Genomic DNA, 21,114 nt, shown 5'->3' on the forward strand with positions numbered 1-21,114 from the left:
GACATCGCGGCCGCCCCGCTCCGCGCCCGCGCCGCGCCGAGCAGACGCAGGAGCGCCGCGGCGGCGGGCGGGCGGCGGCGGCGGCGGCTCCTGCGGGCGCGCTCGCTCCCTCCATGCGCGGTGCGCGGCCAGCCGCGGGGCTTGCGCAGGTAGGCGCCCCGCCGCCGCTCGGCGCCCGGGCTGCGCGCGTCCCCCTGCGCTTTTTTACTCCCCCACCACTTTTTTTTCCCTTTTTACTACTTTTCCTTTTTACTGTTTTTTTTCCTTTTTCTCCTCCGTGTCGGCACCAGGGGCGGGGGGGCTCCTCCTCCCCCTGAGCGCCTCTCTCCCTCTCCCGGCAGCGCGGCGGCGGAGCGGAGCGGTGAGCGGCGGCAGCATGCGGCCAGGGGATGTCTGAGGCGGGCGGTGCGGCGGCGGCCGCGCTGCCCCGGCGCCGCGCCGGAGGCATGCGGGCGGCCTGGGGCTCCGTCTGGTGCCTGTGCCTGGCGGCGGCCGTCGGCGGGATGCCGGCGGCGCGGCGGGGCGGAGGCGCGGCGGCGGAGAGGAGCGGCGGGCAGCCGGCAGGTAAGGCTGCGCGGCCGCGCACACGTGTTCCGCGCCGCGGATCGGGCGGGGGGGGAAGAGGGTCGGCCGCGGCGGGGGCCGGGTTTAGCGCCGGGAGCCCCCCTCTCTAGGAGAGCGGAAGGGGGGGCGGATGGAGACCGCCGGAGCCGGCTTTGGAGCGGGAGTTACGAACGCGGCACCGCGCGGGGCCGGGGAGGTGGCAGCCGGGCAGGGGTGATCTGCGCTCACCGCGGCTCGGGCAAGCCGCAGAGGCGCCCGGGAGGGAAAAACTGCTTTTAAGACGATCCCTGTCTCCCAGGAGTTCTCTCCCAGCGGTGCCGGTACGTGCAACACCCCGGGTTTGACCCGTGGCTGCGTTTATAACTGCAGTTGGGGAAGGAAAGATGCCTTCGTGCATGTGTAGCGCGCATCTTCAGCGCACATCTGAAATGCTGTGGCTGCGTGTGTTTCTGGTGGGAAAAGTAAGGAAGGGTCATGTATATCCACATCTTGGGAGCAAAACTGGAGTTGCGACAGCTCCGGGTGCACACACGCTGGATCGCAGCTTAATAACTGCGGCTGTGTTGAGAAGGGAACAGCATTTCGGGGAAGCCAGTAAAGATCTCCCCTCGAGTGGCAGCACTGCAGTTGCAAGTGAAAAAAAGTTAACACGTCGGACAAAAGCTGTTTGTTTTTTGTTTGTTTTTTTTTTTTAAATATATATACGGCGGGTTTGAAACGTCGTGTCTCAGTGATACGCCTCAGCTGCTACCTGAGTCCCTGTTTATTTTTCAAAGCTCTTTAATGGAAGGGAGCCCCCTCGCAGCCCCCCGTCTTCGGGATTGCATGTACCCGGCAGAAAGTTTCCATTGTTCAGGAAAGGGTTTGAAGCCTGTTTGCCAAAAAAGTGACAGGGGAATAAATGGGCTTCGTGGAGGCTGGGGGGTGGGGGCATTACTTTCATACCCCTTTTGGTTAAAGCTATAAATCACACCGGGGGTTGGTTTTGTTTTCAAGAAAGTCCTAATAAAACACCAGATTCTTAGTGTAACTCGTTTGGCTCATTTTTCACAGCCAAAAGAATTGATTTATGGGGCAACATCTCAGCGACTTGGTCAGAGCAGATGAGGTCGGTGTGCGGGAGGAAGCGAGCAGCCTGTGCTGGTCACAGGGGTGGGAAGCAGCAGAAACGACGTGTCCCCAGTTCTCCCCATTTTAGGCTGAAGTACGTATTGGCGCTGTCACTTCGGGCACAATTGAACCCACGGGGGTGGGGACCAACCTCGGTGGCTGCCTTGGCGGTCGCCTGGGTTTCCACCTGCATCTTCAGCCCGTAGCTTGGGGTTGATGATGTGTTCAAGTGGTACTAAACCCTTCCCGTGCTCTAAGACACCTTTGCACGTTAAGGCTTTAGGATGCTGTTTGCATTGTAACAAGTGACGTACCCGGAGGTCGCACTGAGGGAAACGTCCCTCTGGTGATGTCTTTAAACTGAGCGATGGGTTGGGATTTCCAGGGGCTCCAGTGGAAATCCTCGGGTCAGGCTCTCTTACCGCTCTGTCAGCTTTCTCCAAGTAGAGGTGTCGCTGTCAAACCCTCCTTGTGCTCCCTGGGAGCAGGATTTGGCCCTGAGCAGAGGGCTCCCGTTAACCCCAACACCCAGCGATGTCTCTGAGGGTTGCCCCATCACTATGAACTGCTGGAGGCTCCCGCGGGCGGGGGGCTGCGAGGGCAGGGGGAGCTTTGCGATGCCGGTGGCTCTCCCACCACCGACCACGTGCGCGGGGAAGCGTGAAGCCAGCGCTGCTTGCCCAGCTCCACGCCGAAGCCAGCGGCCCTGCGAGCACGGGGGCACCCGCTGCCCGTCCGACCTGGGAGGGAAAAGGTTGTGCAAAAGAAACTGTAAAGAATATAAACCTTCAGAGCCAAGTAAAAACACATTTTACTTTTTCAGTCTTTTTGAATTGAATGGTAAAAAGCAAATTCTTTCTCCTAGTCAAATGGGCCATGGGGTATTGGCTCATTACTGAGGGTTGTTGTTCGCTGGGCTTTGCATTTACAGTCTAAGGCCTTATTTTCCATAAAGGGGCTTGGAAGGATTTTTCCCCAGTGATCTAATTCTCCACACGGGGCTGTGAAGGCTATAACAGCTACTGCTTTGTGCCTATACTCAGCTACATAAAACACACATTGAAGGGAGGCATTCTCGAGGTATGTGTATGTTTGCTAATATGAATACTCGCTATTAGCGGAGGTGGAGGGGGTGCAGGTTTTAACATCTCCGCAGGGAGGTGTTCGGCTGTTGGCAGGAAGGAGGCAGATGGCGGGGCTGTTGCTGAATAGAAGCTAAACTAAAAACACCAGGGGCCTCATCTGGGCTGAGTTTCTCTTCTCTCCCTTTCTCGGGGCTGCTGCAGGAAGAACAATGTCAAATTTTTCCCCCCCCTCTTTTTTTTTTTTTTTATGAATGAAAGTAGAGAGGCGAGGCAGGATTGAATGTGTATGTCATTCAGGGGCTATGACAGAGATGATTAGGGAGGTCAGTGAACTCCTTTGCAGTCTTGAGCATGCGGTCACTCTATTCAGCAGCCACAGAATAGACATCAATATAAAAAAGCCCGTCCAATTTGCATTAGTATTCAGATAAAGATATTACTTCGTACGATTTGTGAATGTCAAGTGACGCTGGCTGTTTTCTTAGAGAGCAGACCAAGTGAAATGGCAGCGTTTTGCTTTTAAAAACTTCTGATAACCGGCCTGTCTCCTGTAGCTGGTTTGTATGTGTCTGTCTGTATATGGTATATGTGAAAAAGGAAATTTCTGGGCTTCTTAAGATTTGTATTGCACTAGTTAGCTGCTAAAGCTGTCTGCGTGCATTGAAAGAATTTTATAGAGCTGCTAACATTTGAGCAGGGAAGGGGAGAGCTCTCCCAGCCTGTCAGGAGCAAGAACCGAAGTTTCCTTGTGCAGCACTGGAGTCTAATTATCACCCAGAGCTCCTGCATAGGCAGATTTCAAGCCAAAAGAACAGAGAAGTGCCATTTCGGGATTTTGTTTGAGTTGAATGGTGGGGCACGTACCAATTCCTGTGACTTTTCTGCTTGCAAAGAGCTGGTGATGCACCGGTTGAGATGTTTTTCTTCATGCAGCTGATGGCAACGGGGCTCATGTAGCCCTCCAGCGTGCGCCCAGCGGAGGGTCCAAGGTGTAGGGTAACGGCGATCCGCATCGCTTCGCTGTGTGTATCCAAGCGTTTCAAAGTTCACCCTGAAATTATAAGGGTATTGAAGTGAATGCCAAATGGCACAGACCGTTCCTGGAGCCGGCCTCGGGATTTATGTGTTAAAACTCTCTAAAAAGAGTCTCTTATATATCGATGGTGCTTCCTACTTTGTGCCTGAGACCAGAAACCCTTTAGGTTCAGTGGGCAGCTATGAGCGGTACAGTTTTGAGATTAAAAGTTGATCCATTTGTTCTCATTAACAGCAGCAGCTAAAAAAGCTAATTAAGTCTTTAATGTGGAGACTAGCATATTTTACTGAGCAATAACATAAGAGGATGATGAAATATGGCACTTTTTTTTTAAAAAAATCTATTTCTTCCCTAGCAAATAGTGAACTAGAAAGTCTGTTCCAGTGCAGAGATGGACTCATTAATGTACTCGATACTAGCTGTATAACATCACGTCTTCTACGTGTATTGACAAGGGTCACTCCAATTAAATCTGAGGGTTTTTTCTTTTAATTAAGACTTTATTAACAACCACTGAGTAGGGAACGTGATGAAAGTAAATCTGAAAATTGTGTAGCGAAGTGTTGATCTGCTAATTAAATCATGCAATTAAAGTAATACACTCTGACCAGCATGTTAACTTTTACAACTCATTCCAACAAATCTTCAGCACTGTTTGGGAAAGCGTACCTGTCCCAAAGCCTGCCTGAGTGTGGTTTTTGAAGTTAGGCGAGCTCTAAAGAAGTCTTAATTGCTGCATCCCCGCTGCATCTGGACTGTTTCCATCCAGTGGGACCCCATCTGCTGCCTGGACAAAGCTGAAATTTCACGTGAAGCTAGGGGAGGACTTTCTTCCCCTCTATAAGGCCAGAAAAATTTTTTCTTCTTAAAGTATCATCAATAAAAGTGACCTTTGATATCAAACTATATGCTTAGAAAGCTGTCCTCCCTGAAAACTTACTGCATACATCTGCTATTTCAGTTAGAGACCCGAAAAGATAAGGAATCACCCCAATTTCTGAGCAGTTGATAATATTTCCAGGTTACAAAAGCATTTGACCAAGACATTTCTGACAGTGATCTGTCAGCTGGCACACAGAGCTGTGACTGAAAGCATTAGCTGAACCTTAATTTCAGCTAAGGTTAGGGCATGGCCTGCTGGTAGGTTTTTCTAGCTGGTCATTGAAGTGTGTAGGATCCAGTGCAGGAGCCTGGGTGTGAGCCCTGAGGCTTCAGAATAGGTGGAGAAATGGCTGTGTTCTCCTCATAGCTTAGCTTTTGGCAATTTTTAGTATATGTGGAGTAGAATGAGCAGGAATGTTACAAATTCAGGTATTTCTACTAAAAATACAGGTGAAATTCCCTCCCCGTTGGGCGACTTTTTCCCAGCTAGGCTGGACCTGATACACAGACGATTAATTAAATTATTTTTATTCTGTTTCCCTGTTCGAATAGACTTCTCTTTTTCCTAGTGTGCTATGTGCTTGTAACTTTTCCTATGTCGTGGGGGTTTGTTTGGCTCTCCATACCTGTTTCTTCTTTTTTCTGACCTTTCAAAAAAAAAAACAAAAAAAAGGCAGCTTGAAATCGCCTGCTAACTCAGCACCCTCCAAGCCATTCGGTAGCGTGGTTTGATGGAGCTGCGTCAGTGTTTGCTGTTTCATCTCTTTTAATACTGGTTAGTTAATAAACTTTATTCTCCTCCATGTACCAGGCTGGATACCAGAGAGGATGGTGGCTTGGTAAAAATTTGCCATACGTCCTTTTTTTTGCAGTAAATGGGACTGTGGTTCAGCAAAGCTATTCATGGTATGTGAAAGCGGGCAGTCCGGGCTCTTAGGAGGAGTAAATCCGATAGCACCCCCTATGCAAACACTGGGCTAAAACCATGTCTGAAGATATGTACGATGCCTTAAAATACCTTGTTACATTGACTTTTTTTCCTTGGCCTCCTACATAGCTTATCAGTTTAGTGTTTGCCCCTCTTTTGGCTGTTTATCTGGTGATCTTGTTAAAAAAAAAAGTACTTTTTCTCTGTAGTAGAGCTAACTGTCCCGGTGCTCCCTTTCCGATATGCTCACAGCTCAGGTTGCCAAGTGCCGTAGATATGATTTAAAGCCCAGGATGTGTGAAGAAGGGCTTTTATTCCTGCGGTGAATGCGGTATTCCTGGTGTGCTTACCCCTAAAGTATCTGCTCCTTGGCTTGAATGACCAGGAAGTTTCTGTAATATCAAAAGCAAACAAGAACTGTGAGATATGAGCTGAGTAAAACCTTTGGTAAACTTAGTAGTTAAAATGTGAAAGGTAATCAGAAGTAAACCTGCCCTATTATTCCGATAGGCTATCTGGGGGGTTGTCACGTTCAGGTGGATAGGGACTAGCCAGGTAGTTAAATCAATTTTTTTTTTTGCTGTGGCACTCAGGTTACATAATGTAGCAAAGCTTTCTTTTTTTTTTTTTTTCGAAGAATAGCAGCAGAGTCAAGTAAGAAAACATTTCTCCAGTAACAGCTTCAGTTTCAGATGTATTCATCTAAAAAAGGTGTGGTATTTATTGTGGAGGGGGAGGTAGGTCTTGTGTGCTGGCCTTGCTTTCTCAAATCCAGAAAGCAGGGGAATATAAAGAGTTGGTTAAATAAAAAGGTTATATTAAAACTTGGGAGGAGATTTCTTTATCACGCTGAACTGTATGCAAAACAATTACCATGTGCTTACACGTTTAGCATCTGTGAGATTTTGGGGCTGTGCCATTTCTGCAGGTTGCGAGGGGTTAAAAGTATTAATGACTCAGAAGTGAGAAGGGTTCCAAGTTTTCGGGTGAGGAAAGGACGCAGTCTAGGATCGCTCTCTGCGAGCAAGCGAAGCTCCGCAGGCTGCGGTGTGTGCTGGAGGCTCTTCCCCGGGAACACCGCAGCACGAGGACCCCAGCGTCGGTGTTTGCACCCAGGGGTTGTACTGTGAGCTGTTGAACTACCTGAAAATGTCAAGCTGACACATGGCAGCATGTTGGTTTGGGGTTTTTTTTTCCCCTCTTTTCCTTTCCACCCAAGGAGCCAAGCCATCGCTACATCCCTTGGTCTAAGGTTTTTAGGGAAAGGAAGTAACAGGCGATCGTGGTGCACCATGGCATGCCAGAGACCCGCGAGGGTGACTTCCCGGCTCCTGCTGTTTGATAACTGATGAAAGTATTTGTCGGCTTACCTTATTTAATGCTTTTGCCCTGGAAAGTGGAGTGTTTTACAGTCGTGCCTTTATTGCACCGAACTACCTTGTGCCATTCACAAGGAATCTCATTAAAGTATTTCAGCTGATGTAGTTAAATCAGCAAAGCTTTGGAGACCAGATCGCTGCTAGGTTATAAGGATTGGGCTAGTACCCAGAAGTGATGGAGTTGAAGTACTTTGGAGTTGACCTGGGGCGAGTTGGGGGTAGGGGAGTCAGCAAAATAGCTGGATATTGCTTAGGGCCAAACCTGTGGTGGTTATGTGGTGCGTAGGTGAGTTCTGACTGATGCCAGGAGAGAGGAGCAATGCAAAGTAACAGGCAAGAAGTTGAGAACTTCACTGTTGTAGAGCTCTGAGGACAAGAGCATCTCTGAGGCTCCTCACACAAAACGCAGGCAGCACTTGGCCTCTGCGGAGATGAGGTGCAGATGTGGTCCCAGTAGCAGGACCCGCGTCCCAGAAGCTGTCTGGTCCCCTGTGTTGCTGGTGGTGGATCTGCAGAGGGACTTACTGGGGGGTTTCGTTGTGGCATGGGGCAGAGGAGGGCATGGGAAGCCCTGAGGGTGTTTCTGCTCTGGGCTCCACAGGGTACCGCAGGGTAACGTGCATCACCTTGAACTGACAACTCATCCCCTCTTATTCAGTCCCCCTGGGGAGGGCAAAACATGCACCTATGGAGGGCTTTTCTATTGGGGGCAGGGAGCTACGGGAGATGTTCCTGGGTTCAGGTGGTGAGACCAGCCTTTATCAACCTTACGCTTTCCCTGTCAAAAAACTGAAAAGCTCCCAAGAATTGGATTTTTAGTTTTACTTTGATGCTTGGCAGAGCTTGAAAGATCCTTCGGGGCAAGTTTGGCTCCCGGTTCGGAGGGCTGTTGCTTTGTTTGGGGGTTTTGCCGTTCTCTGCTGCTTGTAGTCCTGTAAAAACAATAATGAGGTCCTGATCTTGCGCCTATTGAATCCTAAGTAAAAAAGCCCCCATTGATTTCCAAGGGAGCAGGCTGAAGCCCTTCACAGATCGTGGTGGGAGCAGCTATTTAGCATAAGCAGGGATTGTTTGGAAAGTTTTCTAATGACCCAAACATTTTAACAAGCAGAGGAAACTCGGCGGGTAAAAGGGCTCCCCGGTTTGGGGGTGGGGAGATGCCCAGCACTGCTTCGTGGGGGCGATCCCTGACCTCCCGTTCCTCTCAACCTGCTGTAACGCGGACCTTCGCTTCCCATCCCAGTTTTTATAACTCCAGCTTTGATGCAAGCCAGCGGCAGTCGCAGCGCAAACGCGAGCGCCGGAGGTGGCGGTGACGGCCACCGCCTGGGCCCCCCGTGACTCTGGCGCGAGTCCCGCGCGGAGCCGAGCCGCAGCGCCGGCTGCCATCTCCTCATGCCCCATCCTCGTTGCCATCGTATCGGTGTCGGCCAGCATTAGCCCCCAGCGCCGTGATCTGCGAACTGCACAATGCGCCGGGGAAAGTGTTAATAATCCCCCGCGGGGTCCGCAGGCGAGCTGGGGCTGAGCCGGGGCCGAGCCGGCCCTGCCCGTGGATGGGGCCGCAGGATGGGGCCGCCGGGGCCGCTTGCGGGGACAGGAGCCGACGGAGGAGCCTTCCTGGCACTTCACGGGCAGGCAGAGCAAGGGAAAAAGAGTTTTCTCAGAGGGTTGGGGTTTTTTTTTTTCATATCCCCCCCTTTCACGTGCAAGACTCAAGCACAAGAAATTCCCTCCCAGCAAAATATTTCAGCAGCTTGTTTGGAGACTGTAGGTCTTGAACGAAGCGGTGATTTGATTTTTGTTTAAAATTTTTTAACTTCTCTATATAGATTCCCCCAGGCAAGCGTTTTGTTTCTAGCCGGTAGCAGGATCTGTGCAAGATGAGCACGCTGATTCCCCAAGATGTGCTTTGGGAGATGGGGGTATCAGAGCTAAAAGTGAAGAGGAAAAACCAGTTGCAATGGGAAGATTAGGGAGTTAAGAGTGGGCCCTGACAACTAGCATCTGCAACCAAAGATAAATCCTCCATGAGCCTGTCTTTAATTAAAAGAATGATTGGAATTAGGCATAGTACCATCACTCCTGATCTGTATCGTGTATCTGTAGGAATAAAGCATTTTTGGGGAGGGAGAAGAGAAAAAGATTTTAATCTTCCTTTGGTAGCCGATCTGTCTGTCTTTTGAAAGGGCATATTTCTCCCTGTCTTAGAGTACCCGGGCTTGTTGACGGTAAACAACTGTCACTTGGCAGTTTATGAAAGAAGAAGAATGTTTAAGAAAACATGTCCAGTTTAAATAGTTATGTTAATAGGCTGGGAATTCATGCAGAAGTGGGGGGCTGGTAAATGGAGGTGCATAAATTAGCTGGTATTTACTGTGTAAGAGATGAGCTGTGAGTGAATGCAGTTGGAAGAAAGAAATAAAAAATACATTCATTTTTACAGCCAGTGTGTTACGCATGGTTTCGCAGCTTTCTGTGAAAGCATTATTTTTTTTTTTCCAGGGAAAACTCAGAAAGCCTCTTTCTTGCAGCGTGCGGTGGGTTGGGCCCCGGGAGGCCCCTGGGTGGGACGAGCTGCAAGGCTGGGAGCCCAGCACTCCCACTGACGGCCCTAATGCTGCTTCACGCTCCACGGGCAGCACTTGGACCTTGCAGCCACCCTGACGTGTCCTTAGCCTTTGCTTCAGGGGTGATGGGAAGAGGAGACTGCAAGGAAACTCTGCCTCCCAATTTGCGAACTGATTAATTACAGAAAGGCAGGCAAAAAAAGAAGTTAGAAATGGCAGATGGTGTCCTCTCTGCATCCCTGCCCAAAGTTGCTACAAATCCATCACCCACCTTCTTCTGAGTTAAACCCTCGTGAACGTAGTGAGTGAGGAGCGAGCGCAAAGCGTTTGTTCCAGCTCGGCCCACAGGCATCAGCGTCAGAAGCGTAATGAGTGAGGGCCTGGTGTCAGGCACTTGAAATCTGTAATTAAGCGTAAAAACAAGTTTCAGGCTTTCCAGGCTCCTGATTTCCCTGGCTTGGGAACAAGGGTATAAGTGGCTATTGGGGGGTGCTGATACTAGTCTCGAAGAATACCAGGTAAAGCCACCCTCCTGCACCCCTAGCTCCCATCCTCGCTGGGATACAATATAAATACAGTAAATACTGTGGAGTTTAAATAAATTCAGTATAGATACTGTGTTACAGATACTCCACCTTCCTTGCAGCCTTGGGTATCTCGGGAGGAGGCACCTTGGCAGCAGCACCTTCTCTTGCCCTCGTTTCAGGGCAGAGAGGGCTGCAGGAGCAAATGGGAACCCCCAGAGTGTGGACGAAAGGGCCACACTTAGTTTTCTTTTGGCTAGTGGTTCAATTAGTATTGCCATTATTTGGACAAGGAGGCAAAGGAAACCCAAACCTGAAGCCTTCTGCTGCAGAAATGCTTTGAGATCTGCCCAGACAAAAAGGAAAATAACTCCTAGAAAGTGTCTATTGAGTAGTACTGGGACTCCAAACCTATTATTTAGTGAAGGAGTGAGATTTCTGCCTCATTTTTATGTGTGGGCGTGCTGGCATCTTGGGATTTGAGAGGACAGTGGGCTTCTCCATTGGGAACGTCTTCGTGGAGGGATGGGAACCACAGCGGTGGCCGGGGGGGACAGCAGGGGTTCTTCTTTACCCCGTCTCCCTCGGTGCAGAGGCAAAAAGGGGCAGGTTTGTACCGGCCGCTACGGTTTTGGCGGTGGGTCGCTGCCCAAGAAACTGGGCTGCCCGCCTGATGCTGGGTCTGGCGACCCCCCGCAGAGTAAATCTTTCCTGCGAGGAGCCATCTGTGCGCTCTGAACAAGGTCATCTTGTGGGTGGAATGTGTTAGTCCTGGCAAAAAGGGCCTGAAACCTCTTCAGGTGCTTTCAAAATAGGTGTAAATGTTTGAAGTGGAGGTTTTCTCCCCCTCTGCCCCTCTCCTCCCACTGCATAGCAAATGAGGTGTGGACAAGCGGTGCAGTCTTTGCAGGAATAACTTCACCCGGTGCTCGAGCCTGGCTGTTTTGGGGATGAGAAGGAGCAGTTGGAGAAGCAACATGCGGTGTCTCAGGGCAGGGAGGAAGAAGAGATGACCCTGAATTAGCCACCCGCCCTTGGAAAGGGGGTGGAGGGGCCAGACTGCTGTGGGCAGCTCTTGCTCCACTTGTGGGTGTATGCATCAACGTGGATAAATAGGTACAAATATGTGGGGAGGTTGTCCAACTTCATGTCTTCACTAGTGCTACGAGGTGGTGGTTCATCCACCCATCCCACCCACAGGAGCGTGGCTGAAGCTTAGCTTCGGTGCCTGACTTTCAGGCAAATTCAGCCCTTGGGTGGCTGCTGGGCCCAGTTTTTATCATCTAGCTATTTTCTTTCTCCCTTGGCTTGCCTGTTGCAAGGGCCATCCCTGCTGTCTCACTTGGACACTTGGGTGCTCGTTGGCAGGAACAAAGAGGTTTTAGAAGTGTTTCTGGTGGAGGGGAAGAAGGGAAAAGCTGGGAAAATCAGAGTGTGGAGGACGGGGCAGGTGTCCAAAAGTGCCCTGGCTGGTGCAGGCAGGACCAGCCATGTCCTGCTGCAGGGCACTGGAAACGACCCTCTGCAGAGAGTGCGTTTCCTTATGGCAGCATTCAGATAGCTGCGTGTAGAGGTGTCTAACCTGCTTCTGGCATTACTGGAGCCTAACGTAGTACAGTTCGTAGAAGATGATTATTTGGGGGCATTAAAACTGCTTGAAGAGAGTGGAAACTGAGACACGCATGACTTCTTTGAACTCTCTCTTAATTTATTACGTGCAGTCCGAAACTTGCCGTAATAGATACGGTTGCAGGAGACCATTAAAAGGTCCGTTCTGGTGAACCTGATGCCCTGCTGTTGCTGCTGGAAATGATAAACCGCGTTTGGGTCGGATGGTATGCAGTGCCCTGGGTGTGCGCGCGTATGCATGGAAGCTGGTAAGTCCTGCTAATTTAGGGATTGTTTTCCAAGTCTGTTTTCTATAACTCTGCAGACTTAATACAAATAAAGAACTGACCAAGTTTCCTGTGAGAAGCGCAGAACAAACGCTAAGCGTGGGATTTGAATGCAGAAAGGTGAAAACACAAATGTATACAGAAACAGCAAGTCAAACAAGCTGAAAAAATATTGTAAGGTTGATTTAACAGAGCAGTGAACTCAAAGCTGTCTAATCCCTTTAGCAGCCTTCTTTAAAGAGGAGAAATAAAAGAATTTTTGACATACACTTTTCTTTTGCCGTCTCTCCCAACTCTTTCTAATAATGCTGAAGGATAAGAGTTGAGTTTAGCACAAGGACAAAGTGTTGCAGCTGTAGTTAGATGTGCTTTCTAAATAACAAATCTTCGTTTGTCGTTCGTGACTTTAGATTAAAGTGGATCAGACTTCCCAAAAGAGATTACTGTTAAACTTCTCCAACTTGGGTACCTGGCACCTAAATCTCGCTTGAGGCACTGAAATAACAGGCTTGGTTTTGAAAGATGCTGAGCCAGGTCAGGCTCTGCATTTAAATCGCTTAAGCACTCTTAGAATCTGGCTATTCATTTTGATGCCTAGATATGGATTTCTGGGCTTAATCACCGACCTTTGCATTTCAAATGTTTGGCCTTTGTTTTCTTTACTAAGTATGCAGACAGAGCGGCCCCCAAATTACTATTTTTCCTTTAACACAGCTGAAGAGAGAGAAGACTTGGGGTTCTGCGTCTTATTACGGAGAAATAGGGATCTTTGCAAAATAACATTTTATGTAACTCAAGGGAAATTTGCAAAAAGGGGAATATTGACTTATTTTCACTCAAGTGAACATGATCCGTCATATATCTAAAACCCACAATCAGTTGGAAAAAAACCCACCCAAACTACCCTAAACCTTTGCCCTCTCTTAATCCGTGTACAAGAGGGTTTTTTTTTTCAGATGTGCTTCCCCCCCCCCGAAATAGAGGCAATTGATAGGCTCATAAACAAATACCAAACATTAAGTCCTAATCTCCATATAGAGGAGCCTGACCCTTTTTATGGAGAGAGAGGGTAGAGGGAGGAAACAGGGCCAGGAGTTTGAGGTTTAATGCTTATTAAAGTTTTAGTGGGTGGGAAAATGCGATCAATAAATTTTGTTTAATGCCTCGAAACTGGTGTTAGTTTTCACTAGCTACACTGGAGAGTAGTTTTCATTTTGAAACTAGGACACTCGTAGTTGGAATGACAATTAATGTGGAGTGAATATGGTCCCAGTTGGAAGCCGATTTTTTGAATAGCATGAAAACTCCCCCCACCTCCCCGCCTTGGCTCCGGAGTGGGGTAGCTTCCGTTTTTAATTAGCAAACCAGGCAAAATTTAGCTCATTGTGTCTTTCTGTTCCTTTGGCCCAGTGGATAGCTTGGATTTCTCCATCTTGCTGTCATGAGGCTGTTCTTTTTATTTTTTTTTCTTCAGTTTTGGTGTGGGGAGGAAGGGGGGGGGCTTCAGGATACTTAGGATTAAAGTCATTGTTCGGGGTATTTGCAGCCAGCTGCCTGCATTAAATGAAGATTAGAGGAGCGCACATTAAAAGTGCAAGGGAAATGCAGAGGAGCTGGGATTTGGGAGCTGCATAGCTGTGAACCGAAGGGGAAAGGTTGGGGCTTTATGGCAAATTTTTTCTGATGCCATGTGATCTCAAAGCCCACTTTAGAAAAGCATCAGAAGTACCGGAAAAGCATCACAAGTGACTGCCAGGACCAGGTCTGGCTGGGATTTGTAAAGAGACCATGAGTCTTTGCATCCCTAAAGAGTTCCTCTGAGGTAAACCTAAACTTTTGGGCCTGGTGAACTTATGTATTGTTTAAAAAATTCATCTGCAAGAGCAGTTAACAGGTGGTGAACATTTTGATAGAATTCACTACATAGCTGAAAACCCACCCTGGAGATAGTGAACTCCAAAAGTAATGAATTTTTGAAGGATTTTAGAAGGAAATGAGGGTGTAGAGGAGGAGCCCAGAAAAAATAACTCAAAAGAATTATTCAGCAATGCATGCTTATTCTTTTAAGGATTTAATAAGACAGTTTAAAAACATTCCAAAGATTGAGTTTCTCCTTTCTTTGTGCTTTGTGGAGCACTCCTTTGTGTAATCTGTAGTTCTTGTTGCCAGTTTTGCTAATTTCTTGGTGTGTGTCACCTACAAAACCCCACCAGGTAGCCTGATCCAGCGAAGCAGGAGGGGTGGCATGGAGCACTGATGCTGAAGAACATAAGTTTGCTTCCACAGGACCCAATCCTGCTCCGATGGAGGCTGGGGATTTGCTCCGTCCGTTGAAATGGTGGGAAGCCTCATTCTATGCCTCAGTTTCCATAGCTGCCTCCACTGGCTTCAGAAAGAGGTTGTGGCGGTTGCTTGCTTGCTGCAACGATGAGGTTTTTTTGGACTTCCTCAGGCATGAGGAGCAGGAATATGAAACATCAGCCATTTTGTGGTGGGCTCTGACTGTTGAGATCAAGCCGATGGCCCTGCTGTGCTGTGCAACAGCTGGGGCCAAGTTGGCCACCATTCTTCAGAGGCAACAAGAGGCATACACCAAAAGGACGATGACCCATTGGCACAGTCTCTTGTGCTCCACCTAGAATCAGTCCAATGGGTGTCCCGTCACTCTGCCTTGAGTAGGGAGCGGTCCGGGTTGACCACATTTGGCCACCGCGGTTGGGTGAGGTGGGGTGTGTGACATGTGGGCAAACCAGCTGCAAGGATGCACTCACCCACGTGCCAGGCTGGGACTGGTGTCATCCCCACCATGAGCGTGGGCTGCTGAGGTCTGATACAGCTTATTGCTGCCCTCCTCTTGAGGAAAGCACAAAGGCTTCGGCACCCCTGGGAGAGCGGGAACCATCTGCATGGGCATCCTTGAGGTGCTTCAACACAAGCCAGGAGCTCTTGCAGGACACATGGAGCAGCACAGCGTGGGCACCTCAGGATCCCCACGCTCCTGGGCCTCCACTCCGCTTCTCCCTGTCTCTAGGGACGATTGATGAAGAAGTGGAGGACATTTCATATCAGTTCTTTTATTTCTGTTAAAAAAAAAATGAAGTAGTGCAGAATTGTGAGGTAGATAGATACCTTCTATCTATTGCTTCCTTCTTTTGTGTTTTGAGTGGGGAACCAAGGAGAGTGTTTGATTGCACAGTCTGGCCATGTTTTGAGGAGAACCCCATCACTGCCTGTTCCTTTAAGCCAGCAAAGCCCCAGCTGAAGGCTGTCCTTGGGACAGGCTCTGGGCTCTCAGCAGCAACCAAAGCTTTCTGTCTCTTGGGTTTTGCATTCCCATTTTTGTTAGGTGTAGCCAGGAGACCCCTTTGATTTGTTCTCTGTTTGTTTTGGTTTTTTTTCCTCCTCGAGGCTTTCCAGGGAAATCTTACTGGCCAAAGTGTTTTTGTAACTATTTTAGCTTTGTGACGATTTATTTCTTCTTCTAGCTCTCAGCATCTGAATTGGGTGGTTTGAGAAAACAGTCCATTAAAAGGAGGATACTGTAGAGTCCTGATGAATCCTGTTTTCTACTTGGCCGGTGGAACAGAAAGCTAATTGCCAGTAGTAAATCCATTCAAAGGAGGGCTGGAGGGAGGGAGAAAAGCTAATATTCCTCCTTGAATGCCATTTAATCTCTGAAACCTTTCATGCAGATGTAAATTAGGATTTGCACAACAGAGTCAACAGTTGCTCCGTAGATAAGGCAGATTTGCAACATCTGCTTTTCCATTCGAGAACCTCTTCCAAAGTCGCTGTCGGGGATAGCCAAGCTAAACACTAGAGATTTTTTTTTCTTTCCATAATCTCTTGTTTATGAAGAAAGCTGCATATGACAGAACTAAACGTGGTTATCGTTCTACTAATTCTCTAGGAAAAAAGTTTTCTTTCCTCTTAACACAGATCTAAAAAAACCCCACTGGTAATACAGTGCAGCACCCTTGTTAACATCTTTGGAAGAAACGTTATCTGGTAACAACTGCATAGGCCACTGCGGTGGTAATACAGTATCAACAATTTACCTTGCATTATTATTAGGAAAGCGATTTTAAGCTTTTCCAGATGAACTACCCCCCTCCCCCAAGCAAACACGCGCAATAGCTGAAAGATAAAGTGGCACCTTCAAATGGTGGAGTCAAACCCTTTTCGGATGTGGTTTCTTAAAGGCGCATTTCTTGATCATGGTTTAGGGTTTTACAGAAGCAACCAGATTTTTTTATTTTTGCTGAGGTGTGAGCCCCATTGAGCGGGGGGAGATAACCCAGCTGAACACCACTTCGGGAAATGATGTTGCTTCGGCAAAGCATCCCGTGCTGCTGTGATCGCCAGAGCCCCTTCTTCCCAGGATGGCTGCAGCTTGACACTGGGAAATGTGCTCCAAGAGGGCTCTTGACCTTGAAGGGGGGGGGGGAAGAGAGAAGACAGGATATATATATTTTATACACTACTTTCTATGTTTTATATATAATATTATATATAATATCATATACATAAATACTATACATAATATTATGTATGTATAGGTATCTATAAATATAAAAATATATTTAATATTATGTATAAAAACATGTTAAATGTATATTTTATATATTTTATATATTATATTTTGCCATGCCAGGTTGATGGTGTGCCCTTTGGGGTGGCAGGGTCGTGGCCAGGCAGGGATGCTCCGCCACTGGCACCGTTGTGGCTGCTGCAGAAAGGAGAGGAAGCTTTGCCTTGCATAAAGCACTGCCAAAAATACGTGTATAAAAAAAATACCCCGTCAGCTCCCCGCAGCGCAGTGAGGGTATGCGGTGACTTTAGGTGAGCTCGCTTTGCTGCGGGGGCCGCTCCCTCGATCTTATCTGCCCTGAGAAGGCAGGTACTTGGGTAAACAGGCGATCCCACGATCTTATCGTGCCCACCGCTCACGGGGGCTGCTGCTGGGTGCAGGGCCTGAGGCTGGTTTGGTGGTTTTCAACATTCCCCCGCAGCCCATCTGCCTCTCTGGGGAGACGGAGGGAACAGGGACGTGGCAGGGTGCTGGCGGGGAGGTGGCACTGGGGCCACTTGTCACCCCTCCTGGCTGCTTTTTAAGTTAAGGCAGGTCCCAATTGAACAGCATTCGGCAAGAGAAGTGTTTTATTTCCCTTCTGGGCAAGGGGGTTTGCTCTTCCCAGTGCAGATGTCCCAAGGTGAGGTGGGGAAGTGGCCCTGTCCCATGAACAGGAACACAAGTATTGGGAAAAACACTGTTGTGGGGGGTGAATAACAGAATGGGTCCCTGTTGACACAGGTGGGACGCTTAATTAGAGGACGGAGCTGAGCCTGGAGATAGTCTGTGTGCTCTTTGCCATCATGGCCTTCTTCATCCCACCGATGCTGGGGCCAGGGGAGGTTGCCATACCCTTACAGCAGTTAGCCACCGACTCGGTGGCTGTGACCATCATCCCCCTGGGAACGGGATACCAAACTCAACAGGAGAAAGCTCTGGCACGGTTATTACTCCATGATCCTATAATATATCCCGTCACGGTGGATTTGGTGCAATAAATACATAGAACAAGAAACGTTTTCGAATTAGCCTGAAGAGAGAAATGCGTGGAGTGCTGCTATCTTTCTGCTTGTTAACATGCCAAATACAGCTTGTCCAGCTTGAAAAGGGGAAAATATGATCCACTTAGAAATGAGCCGCTTAGTCCATTCCACCACTGGGCTGTGAAGCAATCCCAAAAAGCCTCCCTGGGATTGTCAGGGTTCAAGGTGGGGTGAGGAATATTTTGCCGGTGGTACTGAAGGTCGCGTGCCTCGAGCCCTCGGTGGTGGGGGTCCTGGTGGGGTTTTGGTTGCGTGGTGGATGTGCCCCAGCTGCGAGATGCTCGCTGGAGGAGGATGATGGGGGAGGCATGCACCCCACTTGAGCAGTCTCTTGGGAGGCTCCCGAACACTTTGATGTTTGGAAAAGCAGAATCGTGGGAAGTATTCCAGGAGGAAAAACAGAGGTGCAGAGAAATAACCGGACAGAATGTCCTGGAGCCAGGACCAGCACCCTGCAGGGTGGCGCAGGGCCCCGGGGCTCCCCCACCCCACTGAGCCTCCCGCGGGCACCGTGGGCCTTTGCCCCTCAGGAGCAGCCCCCATCCTTTCTGCCACAGCACCTGGAAATAGTCCCTGACACTGGGGAGGGCACCAGCCAGGCTCTAGGTTGACTTGAAGTTTTTGGGGGGCCATAAGCAGCCCAGGAATACCCCACCGCCCTCCACCTCCTCGTCCTTTTGTGCCTGAAAAATAAATCACTGCATATCCTCCTGCAGTTCCTGAGAGCTGCCTGCGTTAAAACCAAAATAAAACATTTCCAGGCTCAGCCAGAAACAAGTATTGATGTCTAAGAGGAGCAGACATCTGATGGAAATACTGACACACTTAAGCACGTGGAGCTGCGAATGACACAGAAAGTGAATTATTGCTGAGATGAGCCAAGCAGCTATGGAGATGAAGTATCTTATCCTTATAAGTGAATACATACAAAAGCATTTTAGCATTTGCTGGGCCAGCTGCTCCTCGTTGTGGAAGGTGCTTCCCGGCTAGTTGCTGCCTTTTTGCTCCTCTGAACAGCTTAAAAATTGCCTCATTCTCTGTAGCATGTTTGTTACGAGCAGCAGTGATGATGCTGCAAGTGCTGATCTCCATCAGAAGCGTCTCTTGGTGATTCTCAACTCATTACTGCTTTGGCTAAACTAATAAATGGTTGAATTTTAGTCATATCTTGGGAGCCCACAACCTAGATTTCTTCCTCCTCTCTAAGAACGCATTAAAGCTGCAAACTCATTAATCCCTGCTCTGCTGGCAAGTGGTGGAATGGGCTCCCGTAACCCCCACACGAGTTAACTCCCCAGTAATTTATACCTATGTCTACTGTGGATTTTGAAAAGCTGCTGTTAATGTCAGTTAGATCCCAAATGGGAGTTTCCTTTGGGAGAACTAGGAGGGACCTTTGCAACCTGACTCGCGATAGAAAGGCTTTAGGAAAGTTTTAAAGGACACGTGGGGATAGCTGTTTGCCAGCAGCGAGGATGGTTTTCTTAAGACCCAGGACTGAGATCCAGGAGGTGTGTGTTTGTAGCTCCGGTAAATCCAAACCCTGCTTCCCCGCAGTGCTGCTTTGCAGTGGGAAGATTTCTGCCTGCTTCAAGCAAAGGTGCATGTCCAGATGCAAGACGCAACCATGTCGGGAGAGCTCGGCGCCTGCTCCCCTGTACTGGTTTCCTTATGATTTAGCAATGGGAGATGCAGGATGAAGAAGCCAAACCCTCACCCAGGTCCCCAGGAGGGCTCAGCCCATCTGTGTTAAATCCCTCCCAAGCACAGGCTGCACACACAGCTCCTGCCACTTTGTTCACACCACGTGGTTGGAGATGTAGACTTCTGCAAGTCAGCCTGATGGCTGGATGCTTGGCCTCAGAGGGAGCAACTTCATGTCTCCAGCTTCATGTCTTGGTGTCTCTTGTTGAGAGAGTGTTGGAAACACCAGGCACTTGCAGCTGGAAGGCAGGAAGGAGGTGCTGGGCTCTGGGCACCCAACGGGTGACGTGAGCTCTGGTTCCCTGCTGTTCTCAGCATGGAAATGAGACTGTCTCCGCTTGTGCATTTATCATCATATTTGAAAGCTATATGAGGAATAATAAGAGTAAAATTTCGTTATTCAGGGTCACAGTTGGGCAAAGTGCTTAAGCACTTAAGTGCACATTACTTTGTGGAGGTCTCCAATTTGGGTCCTGTTTATTTTTTAAGCCATAAGCATATACACTGAAATTTGAAAACTGTTTAAAGAAGTGAGATTAAAACCATTAGTAACATTCTCCTTTTAATTCACCACTCCGTCTTTCCAGATACTACTCCCAGTCCGTAGGAATAAAGTCACTAGGACTGAACTTTGCATTTAACAGGCATCACGATATCTGCTGGAGACCGGCTGGGGAGATGGAGGGCAGAGACGCCAAAATAAAGTTGTCAGAAACAAGAGATGATGCTTCTTTCCACAGAAGCTTCAGACCCCAATCATTCCGCTCTGAGTCCAAAGTGAATTTCCTCTTAATTTCAGCATTCCCTAATTATGTTTTATAAAAATAGTTTGTCGCTTTGTCATTAACCCACGTTCATTATGGCTTTCAGAAAAGAGTGATTTCCTTCTAAATGGCTAAGCAGTACAATTTGGCTTGTGCTTAGTCTGGGCTTGTTCCTGTTTGGTAGGTTTATGATACAAAAGCCAAAATATACAAGTCTTGATCATTTGGCAAACAGCTTGGGTAAAACTGTGTGTTTTGTACGGAGGGATTGTGCAGCTGCATGGGGTTTGTTTTCCAGTAGATTAAATTAGCAAGAGCTTCCATCAGAGTCAACAAACAAAGATAAGTACCCAGTCCTGCAAGTGCAAAGCTGTATACAGGGCTTTTTAATTAGAAGCCAAAGTTGGGACCATTGAAAAAATCTTTATAGTCTAGAAGAAGGAAAAAAAAAACCTGAAAGGAACAGTTAAACCAGAATATTTCTCAACCATGTTTTCCCCAGGGATATATCCCAGTTGGGAAGAGACCACTCAATGTCGCAACAGGTGCTGGTCTGATAGGAAGGAGATGCTGGAGCTCTGTCTTTCTATTTACTAAAAGTATATGCTTTCAGGGAAAATCTTTTCATTAAAAGAAAAAAAAACCCACCCTAAACCTTTGACTGTATGAATACCACAAAATTCTGGCCCAAACCTAAAATACTTCAGTTGGATTTGCTGCCAGGGTATCAGAGGAAAGGTTCTTTGTAACCCCCAGTGAGTGTGGGCTTTGCCTCCTGCGAGATGATACCTCCCATGAAATACCACATTTTCAGGCTCCCAGGATTCTTTATTTCTATCCTACAAGCCTATTGAACTGAAACATTTTCATGTTTTTAATTTTTACATTGCCACAAGCATAAAAACTTGCATGACGAGAAGAGAAAAGCAGTACATTTTTCTCTTATAACCTGCTCCAACTCTTTCACTTAATGGCAAAAGAGCAGCTTGAAGCCGATGCCACATCCTCAGGTATTCAGGGCTGCTGTAATTGCATTGGTTTCACAGTCAAATTGTAA

At 48.3% G+C, this 21,114-nt stretch overlaps 1 protein-coding gene across 1 annotated transcript in view; it reads left to right on the plus strand.

Moving 5' to 3' along the window:
• Window positions 1-265: 265 nt before the first annotated feature.
• FGFR3 (fibroblast growth factor receptor 3) overlaps window positions 266-21,114 on the plus strand; it is a 55,562-nt gene continuing 34,713 nt past the window's right edge. The window contains exon 1 of the mRNA XM_075148547.1: window positions 266-564. Coding sequence (XP_075004648.1) covers window positions 390-564 — 175 coding nt within the window. The 5' untranslated portion in view covers window positions 266-389. The remainder of the gene's footprint in view (window positions 565-21,114) is intronic.

The sequence above is a fragment of the Calonectris borealis genome, chromosome 4 (genome assembly GCF_964195595.1).
Source record: "Calonectris borealis chromosome 4, bCalBor7.hap1.2, whole genome shotgun sequence".
Classification (NCBI taxonomy): Eukaryota; Metazoa; Chordata; class Aves; order Procellariiformes; family Procellariidae; genus Calonectris; species Calonectris borealis.